Below are 22901 nucleotides of genomic sequence, written 5' to 3' on the forward strand. Positions count from 1 at the left end.
CTGGCTCGAGGTGGCAGAGGAGGTCACCAGCAGGAGCAACATATCCCGCACTTGGGTTCAGTGCAGGAAGCGTTTCAATGACCTACTGGGTCAGCAAAAGTGAGTAACTTACTGATTCTCCTGCATTCTGTGGTGCACATCACCCTCCCCCCCTCCAACTCATTCTGCATTGTCAAGACTACTCCATCACATGACTCCTCACACCCACTTAAGGCTCATCCTCAACTTACCTTCACTTCCTGAGCACTTCCTCACCTCCCTATTTGTGACCCCTCCACTACCACTCACCCCAATCCTGATCCAATGTGATGTCTCTGTCTGATACTCACCCTCTGATGCATCTCTTTCAGGGTCATCCTCACCCAAAGCAATGCATTCATTGGTTGGCCACTTCACCATCACTCACTCACACGTCTGTACTTTCTCCCCTTGTAGGAGAAGAGAGCGCAAAATGCACGCGAGAGGGCGAGGGCTGGAGGGGGGCCACAACAAAAAGTGATCCTCACAGAGGCAGAGGAGGAGGCCCTGGAGATCAGCCACACCCTCGAGTGCCTGTCCATCGGGGACAGCGAGACTGGCACCCCACAAACATCTGGTGACACAACTTTAACATTCATCACACACAACATGAATTGATGTTAACAATGCTTGGCATGTTGAACACTACAGCATGCTCATCATAACATGACACATCTGTGATGATGCTTAATATTGCCTTCTGTTCTCTTCCAGGCCCTTCAACGACTGAAGTGACGGTTAGGGCGATTCCTTAGAGGAGCTCCGGGCCTCTGAGGGCGCACCGTCACATCTTAGTGAGCCATCCACCAGCGCAGATACTCACACCTCGGTGGGTCCTAGTAGTCAGTTAGTTGGGTTGGCACCTGATGAGTCACCACACACAAGTGAGCGTGAGCAGACACTGGTGGCGGGGGCAGCTGTGGAGAGTCCGCGTCGACGGGCGCACTCCTCTCCAGGCTCTGCTCAGCTGGATGCAGATGCTGAACCCTGAGGGCCATCCTTTAGAAGGAGAATGATCGAGGGACAGGAGCACATTTGCAAGGTACTTGAACTGGAGCCACACACACTCTCCACAATAGTGCAGAGGATGGAGGAGTCCAACTCCTGCATTAGTTGAATAGTGTCGCAGGTAAGTGCGGGAATGTCTGCGATGGAGAGAAGGCTAGCCTCCAGTGAGCTTCAAGCATGGATCACAAATGAGTCCATTCAGGCCCTGACAACGGCCATTTGGACTCGCGGTGAACAACATGCTGCCGCCTTAAACGGGCAGACAGAAACTTTACAACTGGGCTTCCAAGGCATCACACGTGTCCACCAAACTTTTGTCCAGGATGGTAGAAGTGATATGGGCGTGGCCCAGGAGAGGGATGATGGCAAAAGGGGATTTGGAAGTGGGGAGGCCACTCAAAGCGCTCCCATGTCTCACCCGTTGTCCCCCTCTCAACCAGTACCCGTAATGCTGCCTCCTCTCCAGGTGGCCAAGCCTGCCTCTGCACAGGTGCAGGTGGAGCAATCTTTGGAGGGACCCTCACGGACTCCAAAACCCATAAGGTGTAGGCGCAAAGCATCTAATCGGTCAGGGCATGGACATGAGCAACCTGCCACTACCTCTGCTGCAGCCACAGGGAATGCACCACGTAGAAGTAGTAGGAAGAGAAAGGCCAAGGATTTGTGATCACGAAGGTATGCACTGTCTTGTTTTTCATTTATATTTGGTTTTTGTTAAATTCACAATAAATGTTATCATTCTCACCACTACTGCCACATCTTGCCCATTCTTGACTGCCTTTTGTGATGGCGCCCTTTCATGAGCTTCATCATGAACGGCGAGACTTGATGCCACCCAGTGGGTGAGTTTACAGTGGGTGTATATGTAGTTGTAGGACTGTTTTGTGCTGGTGGTGGGTGCTGGTGTTGGCGCTGCTCTTTCCAGTGGCCTGAGGACTGGACTATTCTCACTTTGTGATCTCCTTATGAGAATCATTCAAATATTAGTGACTCCCTGGCCTCACAAGCAGCCAGGTGAGCCGCTGCCCTGCCAATGGATTCCTTCTCCTCCCCCTCCTCCTCCTTGTCCTCCTCCTCCTGCTCCTCTTCAATATTGATGGCAGACGTAGATGCTGGATGGGAGCATGGGGCCTCATCAACCAGTGACTCTCTCTGTTGCGCCATGTTGTATTGGACACAACAGACAACTATAATGCGACCCACTCTCGCTGGTGCGTATTGAAGCGCTCCCCAGACTGATCGAGGCACCGACATTGCATCTTCAGCAGTCCTATCGCATGTTCAGTTATAGACCTGGTGGTGATGTGACTGCCGTTGTATTGACGCTGTTCCTCGTTGATGAGGTACCTCAGAGATGTCATGAAGCACATGTGCAGGGGGTATCCCTTGTCTCCGAGGAGCCAGCCCTTAATGGTGTTTGGTGCATGAAAAAGGCCTAGGATGTTGGATTCCCTCAGAATGAACGAATCATGGCAGCTGCCAGGCAATCTGGCGCACACATGAAGAAATCTTTTCCGGTGGTCACAAACGAGCTGGACGTTGATGGAATGATAACCCTTCCTGTTGAAGAACAGTCCTGGCTCGTGGGGAGGTGCTCAGATTTCTATATGCATGCAATCGATTGCACCCTGTACCCGTGGGAAGCCAGCCACAGAGTGGAATCCCACTGTCCTCTCCGTCTGGCTGAGGTTGTCCATGGGGAAGTTGATGTAGTGGGACGCCCTGCAAAACAAACCATCAGTGACCTGTCTTATGCATTTGTGGACAGACGACTGAGAGACCCTGGCAATGTCACCGGTGGCACCCTGGAATGTTCCGGAGGCGAAGAAGTGGAGGGCAGTGGTCACTTTAACTGCGATGGGCAATGCGATGCCACCAGGCCCGGCCGGGAGCAGCTCAGCATGAAGGAGGTTGCAGATGCCCACGACCACCTGGCGACTCGCTCTCAGCCTCCATAGGTACTGCTCCTCAGAGAGGTCCAGGAAGCTCAGCCTTGGTCTGTAGACCCTCTCACGAGGGTAGTGCCTCCTGCAACATCGGTCCCGCTGTTGTTCCCATCTGTGCTCCTGTGGCGCAGCACTGTGTTGTGGAACTCCAAGTGGCAGAAGTGCACACAGTGCCTGGTGAGGATGGTGATGTTCCTCGTCCTCGGATTACTGGTGAATGCAGCCATTGCCCCCCCTCCCCCATCCTGATGGTGTCAGTTTCAGGGGGTTCAAAAAGTAGGTAAATATGTGTGAACAGAACAATTGTGAGTGTGTACCAAGAATTTTCAGTCTAAACACAAAGATCTCCCAACCAAATGTTTGTCTGAGAGAACTGAGTGCCCTGCTGCAATAACTCACCTTTTATCCCCATCTTTCAAATAGTGATTTAAATGTCCAAATGGCTGCCGACTGCAACTCGCCTAGTTTCCCACGGCGTACTTCATACAGCACGGTAAACGCGGTGAGGCAGTGTTGAAATCGCTTGCCAACTTGACTAATTACATTAAGGCACATTTCAAGTGCTTTAATTACTTCAGCTGTTGGTTTAAATATTGTCCCGCCGGCTTTAATTGCCGGCAGGACTTCCGGGTTCGGGAACGGCGCGCGCACCCAAATGGGTCTGGGTCGTGCGCGTCTTTCGGCGGGTTGGAGCCAGGATTCGTTCCCGCTCCAGAAATACCCGATTTTGTTCACCCCCACCCGCCCCCAACCTACCCGGACTTTAAAGTTAAAATCGTGCCCATTAAAGGAGTATTGATAGTGGAACTCTGTTTTTAAGGGTATCTGTAGTTTTCCTTTAAAAACAATGAAGCTGATATTACTTGAGCCTCACTCCATCGCTGGAAGTACAGTGGGTCTCCCAGATCCCAGTCCGGCCCGATGGGAGCCCGTACCAAATCCCGGGGATGAGATCATTAGCATGAAAGTGGAGGGTGCCCGTGCCATTTACGACACCGCATGGGCGTCCACCAGATGTGGGGCCAGGAATATTGGAGCGGCATCTTGTCATTCCATTGAGCAGCTGTGGGCTGTTATGCCCAAAGACCATTTTAACAAAAGAAAGCTGCTGAAAATGCTCCGTTGCTGCTTTTTTAATGGCAGTCGATCGCTCTATCATCGATTGCCACTGGGAAAGCGACATTAGTCTCCTCCCCCCCCGCCCCGGCCACACCTGCTTCTGGTGATTAACGTGACGACTGCACGCCCCCCTGCTGCCAGAATTTCACAACTTCAAAAACAAAAGGTGTGGAGGCCGAGGGGAGCCAGGTCCTGGTCCAGATTGCAGACCCCCTCAGGTGTAAATGTTCTTCTGCCCTCCCGAATCCACAAATTTTGGGACCAGTATCATTTTTGTCCTGTGCTCTCCTCAATGCAGCCAATCGTTCCTACATTCTGTATATTGCAACAATAGGGTGAAAGTTGTGATCTGAACTGTTTGCATATAATCCTTTCACTAATCATGCCAAATTCCTTAAAGATGCTAAAATAGGGCAGAGAATAATTTAGCATAAGGGTTCATATGAGAACAGACCCAATTGTAATTTTTAATCCGAATGGGGGAGAAGGTAAAAACACAAGGGGGCTGAATTTCAGGTTGGGCACACAGCGGGTGAGCGGTGGGCACAGCAATCATGCTGCCCACCCAGTGGCACCACCGGGAGGCTCAAACCATTTTCACTGTCGAGCACCATCTGCATAATTTCGTCGAGATGAGCTAGAAATACTCTGTTAAGGATAAAGACAGACTGGAGAAGGTGCCAAAAAGATTTACAAGGATGGTGCCAGAACTGAGAGGTTATAACTATTAGGAAAGACTGAACAGGTTGGGGCCCAAAATAAAAGTCTGAGAGGTGACCTGGTTTAAAATTATGAAAGGATTTGATGGGGTAGACGTGGAGAAGATGTTTCCGCTTGTGGGGAATCCAAAACTAGGGGTCATAAATATAAGATAGTCACTAATAAATCCAATAAGAAATTCAGGAGAAATATCTTTACTCAAGAGGATGCTTAGAATGTGGAACTTGCTACCACAAGGAGTAGTTGAGGCGAATAGCATAGATGCATTTGAGGGGATGCTCGATAAGTACATGACGGAGAAAGGATTAGAAGGACATGTTGATAGAGTGAAATGAAGTAGGTGGGAGGAGACCCGAGTGGAGCATAAACACCAGCATAGAGCTGAATGGCCTGTTTCTGTGCTGTAAATACTATGTAATACTATGTATGTAAAAGGTTGGAGGCAATGCCAGAGCAAGGGCCACTGAGCAACCAGTAGCAGGTATGAAGAATTCATGCTCCTCCGAGGCCCACAAAAATCAGTGGCACCACTTTTTTGTTGCTGTTTGTAGAGTGGCCTGCAGCAGTCCCGTTAAGGGCCACTAGTTAGACTGCTCTACATTAAGTACCGTGCTCCACCCAATGATTCTTGAAAAATTGCATTAGGGTCCTACAAATGCCGTCGGGCCCTGATTGTTTAGATAAGGTTCCTGCCCATTTCGGGCGAGAGCGTGGGCTGCCCATTTCGACGCCCACTTGAAAATCGAGTCAGGCAGACCTTGGGCAACCAGTGAACGGTAGTTTTTTTTCTTAAATGTTTGTCTGCCTACCACCCCATTTTTCAGCATGAACAGCAAACAACAATTGTCCCCAGTATGACCAAAATGGTTAGAAAACTATTCTTTCATTTCATCAAAATTCATTAGATTCGATGGGTAAGATGGAAGCTTGTCTCTGGTACGTTTTACAGATTCTGGCCCAGACTTTCTTCTTCAGCACCCATTGGGAATACCTTGTGAAAATTAAGGCAGAAGTTGGCCACAGTTTCCCATCCATTTAAATGAACGGACAAAAGCCGTGGGCAGCTTGCGCCTGAATTTGCAACAGATTCTTCTGGTGGACAAAGCTCTTTTACCTGAGTGTTGAAGAGGAAAGTTTGGGCCACCTACATTTGATGAGCTTGATCCAATTGCTACTAACTACAAAATGGCCCACTGGTAGCTCTTGTTAGATATGGTCAGTCAGAGATGCTACAGCAAAGGAGAGAAACACCTAGTTTCTCTTTCACTTTCAATACAAGAACTGCTATTTATGGGCCAGAAATTGCACTGAACGGCGAGGCAACGCTCACCGCAGCTCCTGCAAATTAAATTAACGAAAATACTTACTGCAGGCTTTGTGGCGTAGAATTGCTTGATTTTGAACTTTTAAGAAATTATGCGCTATCAATCCAGTCTCTATTTTCATGAGTTGACGCACATGGAACAGTCTGTGAGAATAGAAGACACGCCCACAAAATCTGTCAGGAGGAGAAGTCACGTCCACAGATTCAGGCTGCATTGTTCAAGCAGACAAGCAGACTTCATTGAATTAAAGCTAGTATTCTGGATGTCATTGTAAATAAAATGTTTAAATCTTTTTATAAAAAGCCAAAGAAGTATATCAATTAGATTAAAGAGACAGAAGAGAAAAATTTTTTAAAAATAAAGTTTTTAATTTTAAATTTATTTTTTAGTGACCAAAAAATATTAAAATAATTAAAACTATTAAATGAGACTCCACATTTTTTTAATTTAATTTTTAGTTGTTTGGCAGTCATTAAGACTTTTAAAACTTCATTTAGACCTGGTATTTTTAAGCGTACCTGTTTGGTGGTGTAATTAGTTACTTTCCAGCTGGGCAGATGAGCAAGTTTGCGCTTTTTCAATGATTTCACTGATTGCAGCGTGTGATGGCCCTTTAATTCGAAGCTGTCAAATGGCCAGAGAACCAATAGGAGCAAGTTCACGATTTCCACGTTTTAGTGCGCATGTGTAAAAGCGAGAACTTGCTCCTTCGATTCGCCATTAAAAATGGAGAGCGCTGTTGAGCTCCTCCGTTATTTTGGGAGCAATTTCTGGCCCTATATGTTTTGAGTGGCTTAGTGATATCATCCAGCAAGAATATATGATCATTATTTCCCTCTGGGAAGAGAAGCCAGTATTAGTGAACGTACATGCCTTGGTTTTTCATCATGCAATTGTCATCGAACTGTACACACATTGAAGATGCTAATTTCTTATGACTGATCTTCATAACTCAAAGCTTTGTTGCAGCAGTAAGAAATGCTTTAATCAAAGTGAATGCTTTTTTCATTTTCGCACAGGCAGCACAAGCACCCAAAACAGTAGCTGTCGGAAAGGAAGTGGTTCACTCAGTGTTCAAACAAAGAATAAAAAGGAGCTTTTATTGGAGAAATTAAGGGAGCAAATGATCAAGGCAAAAGCCATTATCATTGCAAAGTAAGTGATATCATTCTGATTACAGAAAATATTCACCCATACAGCATGCCACCTTAGTTATAAAAAAAAATCTATCATTTTATTAAGTACCCAACACATTTGTAGAAAGAGTGGTGTTGTATAATTTTAGAACAGTGTCCTTTCCATCTCAATGTCTTGGATTTGAATCTAGGCTAGGGAAATGGGTGAAATTTTCCTCCCACCGATAATTATTAGGAGTTCAAAGTAAAACAAGTTGGACAGTCTCAATTCTAGTTCCTAATGGATGTGAATCCACAGCAGAAAATAGCTCACAATTCAGTTCAATACTAATTGCTGCTGGTTTGCCAATTGACTTAAAGAAGTGATATTGATGTTTTTTTTTTCTGGGAAAGGAAAATATCGTATGAGTACAGTAAGAGGTATTATTCTGAGCTTAGGATAAATCTCATTATTGAGACAAATAGAGGGACTCTAAATTGTCTTTTACTTGTGCTGTGCCTGATATGGGATCATTTAATGTTAATGTTCAATACAAGAGAGAAACATTTTCCATTTTCCAGCACTGTTGTCCTCAAATTGATAAGGAAAAACTCATCACAAAACATTAAAGGGAACAATTTTTGTGGCACCTTTGTGCAGCTGCTGCTTTAACTTGACCAAGCCCCCAGGGCAGGGTAATTTAAATAACAGAGCCTCATTTTTCCCGCAACAGTGGGGCCACTCAGTAACTGCAATCAATCCTTCTAAAATCGATTACCATTGGATTGTTGCGTGTTGGGGCATTCACTAAACCCGCAACAGAAACTACACTCTTCAGTCTTCTCAGCGGGGATGCATCTGGCAGGATTGCCTAGGTAGCTCCATAAAAACCCATTACTGCTGGTGGAAGATTGTGGAACGTGACAGAAGAAGTGTCTGCTTCCCCCCAACCCCCACCCACGTTGGAATTTGCCATTTTTTGTGTGGATGGACAGATACAAGTTCCACCCTGCTTTGTGAACTCCCTCCCCATCCCATGTTCCCTGTAATTGTGCTGGACAGATTGTGCAATTTATAGGTTAAGTAAATAAATAAGACAGATTTGACATGATTAGATGTATTAATATTATCTTAGCCACAATTGACTGCTATTAATACATGCTGAAGTGAGAAAGATTAAAGAGGGGCGTGCAACTCTTACTATAGATTTTAATTGTAAACAATTTTACAACACCAGGTTATAGTCCAATGATTTTTATTTTAAATCTACAAGCTTTTGGAGGCTTCCTCCTTCCTGAAGGAGGAAGCCTCCGAAAGCTTGTAGATTTAAAATAAAAATCATTGGACTATAACTTGGTGTTGTAAAATTGTTTACAATTGTCAACCCCAGTCCATCACTGGCATCTCCACATTATAGATTTTAAGGTAATGATATTAGAATAGGAACACAGATGTTATTGCATGTGTAACAAAAATATCATCTACTCTGATGATTATTCCATACTACTTGAGTTTGAGTGGCCTTGAGAAGGATAGTGCCAGTATAGGGGAGAGAACCTAAGATGGGGAAATTGTGTTGAGATTGAGGAAATGCATCTGAAGACATTCTGGTGTGACTAGTAACCAATTCTTTTCTAGTGAACGTGATACACTCTAAAAATGCTTCCCTCTTTTAACAAAATCATTAACAATTGGATTATTCTTAAAGGTAAAATGAATATTAGAAATGTTCAAGTATATTTTTAATCAATAGAGATGTTCTAATTATTCTGTATTTTAGTCTCAAATTGCATTGTTAATAGGCATGTCCCTTTGTGACAATGTAATATTACAAGATGCAAACTCTGGCCTGTTGATAATTACAGATTAAAAGGTAACAAATGCAGCCTGGCCATTACTCTTCTTGGTCGCTGGGACAAATCCTGGAACTCCCTATCTAATAGCACTGTTGGAGAACCTTCACCACACGGACTGCAGCGGTTCAAGAAGGCGGCTCACCAACACCTTCTCAAGGGCAATTAGGGATGGGCAATAAATGCTGGCCTTGCCAGCGACGCCCACATCCCATGAACAAATAAAAAAAAAATCTTGATGACCATGATTTAAGTCACAGAGAAACCAAATTAATTTGATACAGAATAACTGTCACTTTAAATACTAAAGAAGCTTTAGAACATGAAGTATTAATTTTAAAATCGAAATGTCAACATAACCTATGAGCATTAAGTGTGACATTTCATTCAATGTTTTATTCTTTTTCAGAACACTTCAAGTATATATCCCAATCAGACATTTCTTTTACAACATTATCCACCCGGAGTACAGTGCAGTAACAGATGTCTATGTGTTGATGTTCTTGGCTGATGTTGTGGACTTCATTGTCATTATCTTTGGTTTTGGAGCATTCGGGGTATGTAAAGTTTTTTTTATTTTAAAGGACGCTTGACATCATCTGGATTAATTGGGGTAAAATTTCCGCAGTTTTCCCGATGTTTGACTCGAACTCTGGCCGCTCATGTTGTTTCTCTAGGGTTTCCACCGATCGTCTGCCAAAGTTACAGCTGAAGATCAGGAGGAACCTCAGGAAAATTTTACCCCATTATCTTTTCAAATCTATTTGCAGTAACAATTTTATTTCAAAGTATTATAGCATACCATAAATAAATGATGAACAGACCATCATACTTTTGTCATAGAAGCTTGATGCTGAGTCAACAAAGCATAGATATAATACTTGTTTCCTATGGTGACTAACCTTCCGCTCATTTTCCAGTATGATCTTTTCTTTCTTCGCTACCAATTTGTTGGTTGTTTTTTCCCTGTCTTTATGTATTGGTGCCACGCTCTTAGATCTCTTGCACTGTTCTTCTATAAAATAAATCATCAATTCTGCAGGATTGTCCAATGATTATTCAATACTACTTGAGTTTGAGTGGCCTTGGAAAGGATAGTGCCAGCTGTGAGGAAGTCTTTGCAATTGATGTAAGAAAGTCTGGAGCCCATCAAGCTTTCACTATGATTATTTTCTTATGGACTTCATCTCCTGCTTCATCAGCACCTGTTGATCCCCTAGTTTAAGGAACACCAGAAGGTAGACTGAGTTAGTGCTGCATAAAAATGGTGCACGCTGGAATGTAATACAAATGCAATAAACATTGTTATGTGAACATTTCCAATTGGAAATTCTACCCTTAGATTTCTTCCCCTATCTCCCCTGAAAACAAAATCAAGGAGTACTATTAATATTTCTATAGCTTTCAATTCTCCTTCTCAACAGATATTGATCCAGCTTCCTTTTAAAGGTGACCCCGAATTAACTAACTTCTCTGGGACTCTGCCCTATATACGCTATCTTACGGGGATATTTTTAATATCTACCTTTACATGAAGCTTATGAATATTATATTTATACCTTCTCGTCCTATGCTAATTGTCCATGAAGAATTTCTCTCAGTCACTTTTTGTATATTTTTCTTTTGGCTGAATCACAAAGTAGAATTCTTAGCACTTAGGCCTTAGAGAGGTTGCAGAAAAGATTTACTAAAATGATTCCAGGGATGAGGGACTTTAGTTACGGGGATAGACTGGAGAAGCTGGGGTTGTTCTCCTTGGAACAGAGAAGGTTGAGAGGAAATTTGATAGAGGTATTCAAAATCATGAAGTGTCTAGACAGAGTAGATAGATTGGTGGGTCAAGAATCAGAGGACATAGGTTTAAGGTGATTGGCAAAAGAGCTAAAGGTGACATGAGGAAAAACTTTTTTACACAGCGAGTGGTTAGGATCTGGAATGCACTGCCAGGAAGGTGGTGGAGGCAGATTCAATCATGGCCTTCAAATGGGAACTGGATAAGTACTTGAAAGGAAAAAAAAATGCAGGGCTACGGGGATAGGGCAGAGGAGTGGGATTAGCTGGATTGCTCTTACATAGAGCCGGCATGGACTCGATTGGCCGAATGGCCTCCTTCCATGCTGTAACTTTTCGAATCGGGCCAGGACCTACTCCGTTAATGGTAGGGCGTTGGGGAGAGTTATAGAACAAAGAGATCTAGGAGTACAGGTTCATAGCTCCTTGAAAGTGGAGTCACAGGTGGATAGGGTGGTGAAGAAGGCATTCAGCATGCTTGGTTTCATTGGTCAGAACATTGAATCCAGGAGTTGGGATGTCTTGTTGAAGTTGTACAAGACATTAGTAAGGCCACACTTGGAAAACTGTGTACAGTTCTGGTCACCCTATTATAGAAAGGATATTATTAAACTAGAAAGAGTGCAGAAAAGATTTACTAGGATGCTACCGGGACTTGATGGTTTGACTTATAGGGAGAGGTTGGATAGACTGAGACTTTTTTCCCTGGAGAGTAGGAGGTTTAGGGGTGATCTTATAGAAGTCTATAAAATAATGAGGGGCATAGATAAGGTAGATAGTCAAAATCTTTTCCCAAAGGTAGGGGAGTCTATAACGAGGGGGCATAGATTTAAGGTGAGAGGGGAGAGATACAAAAGGGTCCAGAGGGGCAATTTTTTCAATCAAAGGGTGGTGAGTGTCTGGAACGAGCTGCCAGAGGCAGTAGTAGAGGCGGGTACAATTTTGTCTTTTAAAAAGCATTTGGACAGTTACATGGGTAAGATGGGTATAGAGGGATATGGGCCAAGTGCAGGCAATTGGGACTAGCTTAGTGGTATAAACTGGGCGACATGGACATGTTGGGCCGAAGGGCCTGTTTCCATGTTGTAAACATCTATGATTCTATTCTATTCTAACTTTTCTATGATTCTATGGTGCCAAGAAAGTCAGTAACCTATTTTCATGCTTTCCTAACTGGAAATGGATGACTTGGAATTGTAAAGAGAAAAAACATTAAAATAAGATAGAAATGTAGTGGAGGCAAAAAGAAAATCATTTTTATTCAACGTGGCAGCCTGTATGTTAAAATCAATAGTGATTTGTGTTTTTGATTCCCCCCAGAAAACTGTGTAAAAATTCTGTGTTCTATAATCTTGATCTAGTTGCTAGAGATGTGCTAATCTAACTTACACATGAAGCAGTGCATTTATTGTATTTTCCCCAGAATATTTTAGTTTCTTCACTCATGTTCTTAACTAATATTTTAGCCAAATTTAGCTGAATATCTAAATATGTATTTAGGTATGTGCTTCCTGTAAAACTTATTCATTTGTGGTGCTTTTGAAACGATGTGGTGCTTTTTGTCCTAATGAATGGTTCTTGCATACATATACTTAATTAAATGTTATAATTTATATACAAACATAATTACATTATATAATTATTGCATTTCTATATCTAGCTTATTTTATAATTGTATAAAACTAAGTACAGCATTATGACTGCATAGCTGAAGTGGAGATCTTGAAGGTATTGTATGGGAGATGTAAAGGGTGTCTGTCCCAATTGCTGATTTGTATTGGTACCTGGGGGTTCTGGTGAATACCAACTTTAGCCAGCATGCTGTTCTTTGGGACCTGCTGAAAAGGGGCAAAGGTACTCTGATCTTTCTTGTCTCTCTTCAGTGACAGCAAAGTCCCAATGGAGGTTAATATGGTGGCATATTAGACCTATGTCCAAATAGTTTTCTTTAGTGGTTCAGAGCTCCTAGTTCTTGCAATAAAAGGCCTTTGTGCATAATCCAGGAGCAAGTTATGAGGTGGATTTGTACCAAAAAGAGTATACAGGAGTGAGACAGCTCTAGCCTACACTGATCTGTCATTCTGCACCCTGGAGTGGAAAGCAGCTTTACAGTTGGTATGTCTCGTTGCCAGAGCCTGTTTCATCAGAATCTGGATTAAAGATTTGGTAAAGTTGTGCTGCTCACCATGCTGCGCTTGGGAGGGATTCCTGGGGTGTTTGTTATCCACCTGTCAAGGACCAAAGCCCACAGTTGTCAGAGTTCTAATGCCCATCCAGTGTCACTTTGAGGTCAAATTGGCCCCAAGTTAACATGGGAAATTCGAATCGAGCTAATCAGCTCTTGCAGATTTGTTTATGCAATGCCTGAGCTAGAGAGGCTCCAGTAGTCCAGGTGTTGTTGATGATTGACCAGCCATCCTAGCTCATTAATGGATCCTGGAGTGGTAAACCTGTCGTTAGGGGCTAGGATTCTTCCCACTCAGCTCTACCCTGCAGCCAAATAGGTAGGAGCGTCCTAGATGGATAAGCAGTGTGAAGCTTCCAAGTGCTGGTAAGTTACATGCTCTTAGCTGTTAAGCTGCAGCAATACTCCTATATACACTTAGAAGCCCTTAAGATTTGGCTTGTGCCTAAGTTCTTTGGGCTTAGCTAGGTATGATATGTTCCTATGGAGAAAGAGTGTGCAGGCCATATCAAGCAAATGAAAACGCTTTTTATATGGATTTCTCAGTAGTTTGGTTTGGAAACTCTTATGGATGGTGTTGGGGTTTCCATGCATGCTAGATATCCAGTTGACCAAAAAAAGATAATTGCATATGTAATGACAATAGTTCAATGATGACTGCTTTGACTTCTACAGAAACATTCAGCAGCTGCCGATATCACATCATCTTTGTCAGAGGATCAAGTACCAGAGGCATTTTTGGTGATGTTGATAATTCAGTTTGGAACAATGGTGGTGGATCGAGCACTCTATCTCAAAAAGACAGTCTTGGGGAAAGTTGTCTTTCAAGTCATCCTTGTTTTTGGAATCCACTTCTGGATGTTCTGTATCTTACCGAGAGTGACACAGCGGTAAGGTCTTATTTTATTGTGACTAAATGGAAATTTTAGGGGGAGAAAAAGCTTAGGTTTTATAGACAAATTACTCAGTTATGTAACCATAGGCTAGAAATTACTGTCAGCAATAATAGCTGACGAATGCTTAGCGTATTCATCCACCATTACCAGTAATTTCTAGCCTGTTATCTTCAAATGCTGTTGGTGTATTTGTATGTGTTGACATAGAACTCCAAAAATAGCTTTTTTTTGTCATTTTCTTACAGAAAATTTAGCCAGAACACAGTTGCGCAGGTTTGGTACTTTGTTAAATGTGTTTACTTTGGATTGTCAGCGTATCAGATACGTTGTGGTTACCCGACTCGTGTGCTTGGTAACTTTCTGACAAAAAGCTACAACTACATCAACTTGTTCCTCTTCCAAGGGTAAGAGAATTTCTTTTTCTTAAATGTGATAACTCAGTTCATGCATCTTTTCAATTTGGCTCAATGGACTTTCCAACAGGAGTCACTGGAGAATAATCAGGGGGAGAAACTTTAGTTAAGAATTTTTCTCCTTACTAGCCCAGCATTGCTGAGGCCGTATTGTAGTGACCTAACAGCCATCCTTTTCTGAGATCTGCTGACTCAGCACAAACTTAGCACACAAATGAGATTTCTGGTGTGATGTAAGAATTATTGCAGTATCAATGAAATTATAGTGATTATCCAGTGCCGGGCACCTGCTCAGTTCTGATGTAACCTTGTCTCCCTAGATTCCGATTGGTTCCATTCCTGACTGAGCTCAGAGCTGTGATGGACTGGGTCTGGACAGACACAACCCTTAGTCTCTCAAGTTGGATCTGTATAGAGGACATTTATGCTCATATTTTTATTCTGAAGTGCTGGCGTGAATCTGAGAAGGTAGGAAAGAAACGTATAATTCACAGTTGAATCTTAACCTTATAATGCCTGAAGTTTACATTTTTGATCAAGGAAGATAGTCTCTTGTTTAATTACTAATGGTTTTCTGGTTCCTTGCTCTTCTCTAAATGTTCTATTTTTCTCAGAGTTTTGCATTGGTTTATGTTGGTGCAGTTGCATATTTTTCTTATTTCACTTTTGCAAGGCAGACATTGACACAATGTACGTACTGGTATAGTGGTGTTATATGCCTCAGGATCTGTGTGACCATGGAGGAGGGGAGGGGATTAGCTGGACGAGGGAGGAGGAGTCACATAGGCTATTATTTTGCAATTCAACATCAAAAGTTATATAAAAAAAACAGTCCTGCAGATCATTTTTTAAATGCTCCTCAAGTGAGGAATGGAACACTTCCCATTTTAGGCCTCCAATGTCAGTACCAACTATACCAACGTCAAGTATAGCATAGCTGGATGCAGCATAAAACTATCTCCACCCTGCCCCAAGAACTCAGCCCCTCCCTCAAAAGAGCTCCCCTTACTGCACCATTTCCCATACCAGCCATCCTGTGACTTCTCTGAATGAGATTACAACACCAGGTTATAGTCCAACTGTTGGACTATAACCTGGTGTTGTAAGACTCCTTACATTTGTCCATCCCAGTCCATCACCGGCATCTCCACATCCTGAATGAGATTGCCAGCCAATTAGTGCTGAATTACGAACAGTTTTATGCTGTAAGATCCTGCCCATGCGGAACTGTGAGCAGGGTTGAAGACTTCAGGTTTGATCCTATTGATATCATAGGTCCTGGATTTGCATCGCCTGTTTCTGGCAGGTGCCTGGGCCGTTCATTTTAAGGCCCCAAACAAAATGGCTCCCAGATTTCCTTTCTAAAGATCTGCTAGTTTACCTTTTGTTTGGGTTTTATTGCAGAGATACCCTCAGCCACGTGGGCAGAAGAAGAAGAAGGCTGTAAAATATGGCATGGGTGGCCTTATCATCTTCTTGTTAATATGCATTGTGTGGTTCCCACTCCTCTTCATGTCCTTGATCAAATCTGTTGCCGGTGTGCCAAACAGACCTGTGGGTGTTTCTGTTACAATAACCATCGGAGGTTATCAGGTAAGATAAATGCTGTATCCTTTCTAAGACAAATTGAGCACTAGAATAAACAAAAAAATTTTTTTATAAATTTGTTTGCTATCACAAATATTTGTTTATTCAGTGAGGTAAGAAGTAAAATGTGCCATGGTAACTTTCTTCTCCATACAATGACCTTCCTTTAAGATGTGACTGCTACTTTACCACTCCACATTTGTAAAAAAAAAATTGAGTTGGCTCCCTTTTATTAATTCATCTCCGAAGTGTGAAGAAAAACAAATTCATTCCTTTAAGCCAAGTATCCAACGGAGTACGATAAGGTGCTCATCAGTCAGACTGATTAATGTCAGGGGGAGGGAAATTAAACTCATATCAGACCTTCCTTGTCACAAAACTGCTTTTAACTTGCAGCTTTCTCTTGAGTTCCAAAACGAGGAAGTTAAAAGTTGTGTATTTGTATTTTTTACTAAAATAAACATGGTATTTTGAACATATTGATACGGAACACCCATGCCAATAGGGAGGTATCTCAGATGCCTGCCTGACTGGGGTGCCAGGTAATTCCAGTGGGGATCGCCTGATTCAAGGGGTACTGGACTCCGCTCCGGAAACATCCGACAAAAACGCCCTTTATACGGGGGGCAAAAATAACAAGAAGTTTTGGGCAGATATTTTGGGGGTCGAGGCCTGAAGCCTCAGGTTGGATTTACTTCTGTTGGTCGCCAGGCCGGTGCACCTCCTGTCACTGGTGCATACTGGCCTGCCGGCAGATCCTCCCGTTGGGGCGAAGAAACTCCCGGTGATGGAAGTTCCCCACAGGAACTGGCGGAGAAGGCCGTGACCGGGCACAATAAGATCCCCACCTAACTCCCATTCCTTCCGCCACACTCACACCGGACTTGCAGCGGGTGTGCTCCAGAATTTTAGTACCAATACGTCTTCACCTGAATTGCTCCATGATCTTAAACATGTAGTGGTATTTTCCGTTTAATAAGTTGGCTGAGATTACTATTGGTTTTTTTCCTGCTCGTGCTATGCCATATTAAGCTGAAAATAAAAATAACATGTTTTTTTAGAGATTGGGCTGGATTTTACTGTAAGTGGCAAGCGAACGGAGCCAGCCATTTCGTAGACTTGCACTTGCCCATAGACCTTATTTGAGCTTTTACACGGCAAGTTACTCTAAATCAGAGATCCATTCAGCACGGCACCCTCTACAGGGCATCTGGGACCTGCGTGAACAGGGCAAGCAACTGGGTATCTCCTTAACCAATCAGATTGAAGAATTGTTAATGAGCAGCGTAGAGACTGACCAGGAAGTGTAAGTTAGAATAATTAATTCAACGTCAAATCGGACACAGTAAGCGAAATATAAAGATGGAAAGAGATATTGGGTTAAGAGACAGAGATAAAAGAGACAGAAATAAAAAGTAAGAAAAATGTTTTTTATTTTAATTTTTTTAAATGTCTAACAATAATTAAAATCTGAAGGGATGAGTCTCCACACTTGTAAAAGTTAATTTTCAGTGCCAGAGAGGTTGTTTGGCAGCAATTAAGACTTACCATACCATTAAAAGGATGCTTACACTGGAACGGACAAGTCCTAACTTTTTCTGGCGAGTTTAGTCCGTATCTACAACGTCAGTGCAGGAACTTCACGCTGCTCAATTCATTTGAACGGCGAGATGCCTTTTTCATCCAGCTATTGGAGGAGCAGGGCATCTTGAACAGCTGCTTCCCCATTTCCACATTTAACTGCATATTTGCAGTCGCCGTAAGTTACTGTTTGATTTGCACTTAAATAACGGTGAGTGCTATTAGCCTCACCATTATTTTTAGAGCAAAATCAGGCCCATTATAAATAAAATAAAATAACAGTTAATCATAGAGCAGTTTCAAATCAACTTAGTGGAGGTGATTTTTGTTCCACTATCGGTCGGATTTCAGGCCGTTGCGAAACAGAAGAGGAACAAAAATCGGATTCCCCTCAGTTACGACCCTGCTCAATATTCGAATGTGACCTGGGGCAGGCGTCTGAAGCTCTCGCTGGAAGCAGGCGGGAGCTTCATTAGCATATTAAAAAGGGGGTGGGTGGGGCACTGAACCTTTTACAGCCCCAGCGGTGTGCTGGATGCTTGCTGCAGGCAGGAGGGCATTTGAAATGGCCCATACACTTTAAAGGCACTAGGCCCGTTAAAGGTCCGTCTTGAATTTTTTGAGAGTTTTGTTTTTGTTTCCAACACCTGGGAATGACCGTGGAAACCTGCCTCCTTAGATTCTGGATCAGCAAATGGGAAGATGCCAAGCTCTGCCATCTGCTGCAAAGACACTAGAGATTACCATGCAGCACAGAGCTTGTATGTGTGCAGCGTCAGTAATGGTCAGCTGTGACCTGAAACTTGCCTACACCAGGCATGCTGCAGTGCCGACCTACAGGATGTTGCTGTAGAGTGGCGTGCCCCTCCTCGCAAACATCTGATATGGCAGCAATCGTCAAAGATGAGGCCAAATGACGGGCTGTACTGTCACTTGACTGCAGACTCATGCCTACATCTACAGGTCCCTTCCCTTTCAACTTGGCGTGCCACATCTTAATCCTGTGCCCACTTCAGACTTGGCAAAGGTCGCTGATGAGTTGAGATACCTTTTACTGGTCTCTTGAAACTTTCTACATTTTTGTCCCCCTCCTTTGTGACACTTCCCTTTAATTATCTTCATCCCTTTAAATTTTACTTACCCACAATTTTCATTTCCCACCAATGCTGTTGTCCCTAGAACCAGCAGAGTTTGCACCTAGAATTGGGAATCATTATGCAAATAAGGATAGACAGAAAAATTGCACACTATTAGCAATTGGGATTCTGACATAACTGACATAAGAAATAGGAACTTAGAAGTAGGCCCTGCATCCCCTCGAGCCTGCTCCGCCATTCAATCAGATCACGGCTGATCTTCGACCTCAACTCCACTTTCCCGCCCGATCCCCATATCCCTTGATTCCCCTAGAGTCTAAAAATCTATCCATCTCATCCTTGAATATATTCAACGATTCAGCATCCACAGCCCTCTGGGGTAGAGATTTCCAAAGATTCACAATCCTCCGAGTGAAGGAATTCCTCCTCATCTCAGTCTTAAATGGCCGACCCCTTATCCTGAGATTGACGGGTCTTAAAGCAACGCATGCTAGAATAGAAGGGGACCATTTCTTTTGTGAGCGTGATCACACCTGTCATCCGATGCCACCGGCGGATTGCACGATTGGCTTTGGTGATTGGGCCTCATTAAAATAAAATTGGCAAACTGCCAGTGCTAAAAAAGCGCAGACAGGCAGCTCACCGACCAGAGTTGGGGGGAGGTGGTGGATAGTGGGAAATCCGGTGACTCCCCGCAGAGCTGAGTTGGCAGAATCTCGTTAAGGTGTTCAAGCGGGAGCAGTCAATTCCGGTGTGAGGGTGGGGTTGGGGGGGGCGCTGGTGGATGGAGTGAGTGGGGGAACAGATGGACCAGCAGCGAGCAGAGCGATTTTCATGCTACTCCTGGCCCCACAAGAATCAACCAAAAAAGCTTGCTGTTTTTGAGCTGTAACCGGCGGTCCCCTTAAGAATCACTGGTTTGGCCGCTCAACACTTAATTTTACTGGAGGCAACATGCCCAGCGCCCAGTGAAAGACCAAAATTGCGCTCCTAAAGGCATCTTAGGACTCCAGTTGTAATATTTTCATGAGGTTCCTGCCTGTTTCAGACAGGAACGCTGGCCGTCTAAATCAAAGCCCATTCCAAAATTGCATTGGGCAGTGCTTGGGCGACCAGTGAGTGTTTTTTTTTTCATATTTTCATCTCACATTGAAGAATAGGGCAGTAGTTAGAGGAGAATTGCTCCCGAACTGTTTTTGTACCTAAAGACTAAAAACCACCCCACCCCACTACACCCACCACTATATTTCCATCCTGTGAGCCTCATGCTTGTGTTGTACTTGTAATACAAGGTGCCGCATTGAAATCTGTGTTTCTTTTCCTCAAGCCTATCTTTACAATGAGTGCCCAGCAGAACCAGCTGCAAGATTTTACTCAAGATCAGTTGGTCAGCCTTTCAAAAAAATTTAAGGATGATTCTGTAAGTAATTTCTTCGTCATGTGCTGTGTGGAAACTGAAGGGTCGATTTTCGTCTGCTCATCTGGCAGAGGGGATCGGCCACCCGTTGTACATCCCTGTTCTATTGAAATTAATGGAATGAAAATTATGCAGGTTCTATAAAGGGCAGGCGATCTGCTACACCAGGCCGTTAAGACAAAAATCGACCCCCAGGTTTGTTGGCCCACCCCCCAGTTTTCTCCCCACAGCTTTTGAAGGTGGTAACTTTTGCTGGGATTCCCATGGTGGTGGCAAAATGGTCATTGCACTTTTGTGAGTGCAACTTATTCAACTATGGCAGGCATCACAGCTGAGTCCAAAGCTGTCCTCAAGTGATATTGACACTGACGCACTTTCCAGCATGGGTTAGTGGATAAGGAGTGGGAACATAGTTTGATCTTTTCTCCCACACCCCCCCCCCACTCCCTGGCTCCCAGACACTGAATGCACTTATGGTAACTCCATTCCTTCCCTGGTTTAGTTAACTCAGCAAGTTTCAGGGCACAAAAATGGAATTTCCTGATCTATGTGGCTCAGTGGGTAAATGCACCTTGTGCAGTGGTACTAAGCCACCTGCTCAGCCAGCTCTGACCACTCATGCCAGGCAGCTTGCCTAGATATTTTCCTCCGCTTGGTAGGAAGAAAATGGCCCCCACTATTGCTGACCTCTTCCACCAATACCTCCAATGCAGCATCAGGAAAATGGGGGACCCTTGCAGCTTCTGCTCTGCATGCCAGAGACCTTCAGCCACAGTTGCCTGCAGCCAAAGTGCACCTCCCCTTTAAGAGGTGCAGGCCGCCTTTAAATGGCATCAACAATGTGTGATATTGACGCCCTCCATTAGGCGAAGTGCCAGTGAACAGTGTGAGTAGTGCTGGCAGCCCCCCGCTATTTAAATGAGGCAGGCAGACCAATTTGGGGCCTTAGTTGCGGTCACGTGATTGGGTGCCTGTTCTGAGCGTGATGCCCATTCTGCGCCTGAAAACAGGCTTAAACCAATTTCTACCCCATTGGGTTTCCATTTCTTTCAGTTTTGCCTCACGCTTCTTAGTCACCTCCCCAAATCCAGATAATGGATTGAAATAGTTTCTGAGCCTTTCCAAAGGATTTCAAAATTATTGTCCCAGATTCTGACACTCTTTTTATTGTCCTTCAAAACCTCTCCTCCTTTGTCCAGCTCTGTGGGACTGCCTTTACCTCATTTCTCTCTTGCTTACCCAATCATAGCCAGAGCATCTCCAGGTATGGCTTCTTTTCCTGCCGGCAAGATTCCGTTAATGGTCTCCTCCTCTTTCTCATCTACATGCTGCCCCTTGGTGACATCATCCACAGACACATCATCCAAATGTACGCTAATAGAACCCCAGCTCGACCTCTCCGTCACCTGTCTCGACCATGTCCTGCCTCTGTGTTGGCAGTCTGTTTCTCCATCATCCAAACTTGGATGAGCCGCAATTTCCCCCAGCTAACAATTGGGAAAACCAAAGCCATTCTCACCGTCCCACCACAAAATCTTACCACCCATTCCAGTATCCTCCCTGGCCATTGTCTCCGGCTGAAACAAACTGTTTGTAACTTCGGCGTTCAATCCAACCCTGAGCTGTGTTTCTGAGCCCATTTCCTCTCCATCATAAAGGGTGCCTTCTTCCACTGCCACTCCTACCCAAACCCGTCTGTTGCTGAAACCCTCATCCATGCCTTTGTTAATCCAGACTCAACTATTCCAATGGTCTCCTCGCTGGCCTCACATCCTCCATCCTCAACACTCCGTAAACTTCAGCTCATCCAAAACTTGCTGCCATATCCTATCCCACATCTAATCCCGTTCATCCATCACCCCTGTCTTCACTGACCAACATTGGCTCCTGCTCCCCCCAACAATTCGAATTTAAAATTCTCATCCTTGTGTTTAAATCCCTTTATGACCTTGCCCTTCCTTATCTCTGTAATCTCCACAAACCCTGGCACCGACATCAATCGCTCTCCCTCTGACTGGAGCCTCTTGTGCATCTTTGCTTCCTTTCAGTCCACCATTATTGGCCGTGCTTTCAGCCACTTAGGCCCACACTCTGAATTGTCTCCCTAAAGGCTAGCACATCTCCGCCTCCCTCTTCTCCATTTATACCCTCCTTAAAACTCATCTCTTTGACCAAGCTTTAGGTCAACCCCTCCTAACATCTCCTTCTTTGGATTGGTATCCATTTTATCCCCCTACACTTCTGTGAAGCATTTTGGGACCTTTTTTCTATGTTAAAGGTGCTATATAAATGCAAGTTGTTGTTGTCCCCAACACTTACACCTCCATGCAATTTTCTGCTCCCACCACTAGTGGGCTCCCTTCACAACTCCAAATCTATACTTGGAACTATGCATAATAATAATAATGAGCTGACCTTGAAAAATTGAGTTCAAGTAGCACCATTCAATTCATATAAGTCCTAAATCCGTTTTTAACCATTCAAATGTAATCTGCACCCTTATCAGAAAATCTAGGCTACTGCCTCATGCCAGGGTAACCATCCTTTGTTAAGTTGGCCAATAGGATATTCGTCACATGTGCACCTCAAAATTGAATCTCAGCCCGTTACGGAATGGAGGGCATCGTCACTGAACATCTGCACCTGCACTGTTCTAACAGGGGGTCTATGGGTGTTGAATTGGAATGGGAACCTTGGCTGGTTATTGTTTCTCCAGCCCCGGGACAGTAGGATTAGTTGTAGTGTCCTGATTGCTGCCCTAGCAAAATCAGCACGGATGGGATATCATACATGGGAATTTCTGGTCTGTCTGGCCTAGTCCTACATTAG

General features: G+C 43.9%; 1 protein-coding gene across 1 annotated transcript in view; it reads left to right on the forward strand.

The window, feature by feature from the left end:
* LOC137310536 (piezo-type mechanosensitive ion channel component 2) overlaps positions 1-22901 on the forward strand; it is a 624232-nt gene that overhangs the window by 574983 nt on the left and 26348 nt on the right. The window contains exons 45-51 of the mRNA XM_067978307.1: positions 7156-7291; positions 9515-9662; positions 13757-13971; positions 14223-14381; positions 14711-14858; positions 15795-15983; positions 19983-20075. Of these exons, the coding sequence (XP_067834408.1) occupies positions 7156-7291; positions 9515-9662; positions 13757-13971; positions 14223-14381; positions 14711-14858; positions 15795-15983; positions 19983-20075 (1088 nt within the window). The remainder of the gene's footprint in view (positions 1-7155; positions 7292-9514; positions 9663-13756; positions 13972-14222; positions 14382-14710; positions 14859-15794; positions 15984-19982; positions 20076-22901) is intronic.

The sequence above is a fragment of the Heptranchias perlo genome, chromosome 3, assembly GCF_035084215.1.
Source record: "Heptranchias perlo isolate sHepPer1 chromosome 3, sHepPer1.hap1, whole genome shotgun sequence".
Lineage (NCBI taxonomy): Eukaryota > Metazoa > Chordata > Chondrichthyes > Hexanchiformes > Hexanchidae > Heptranchias > Heptranchias perlo.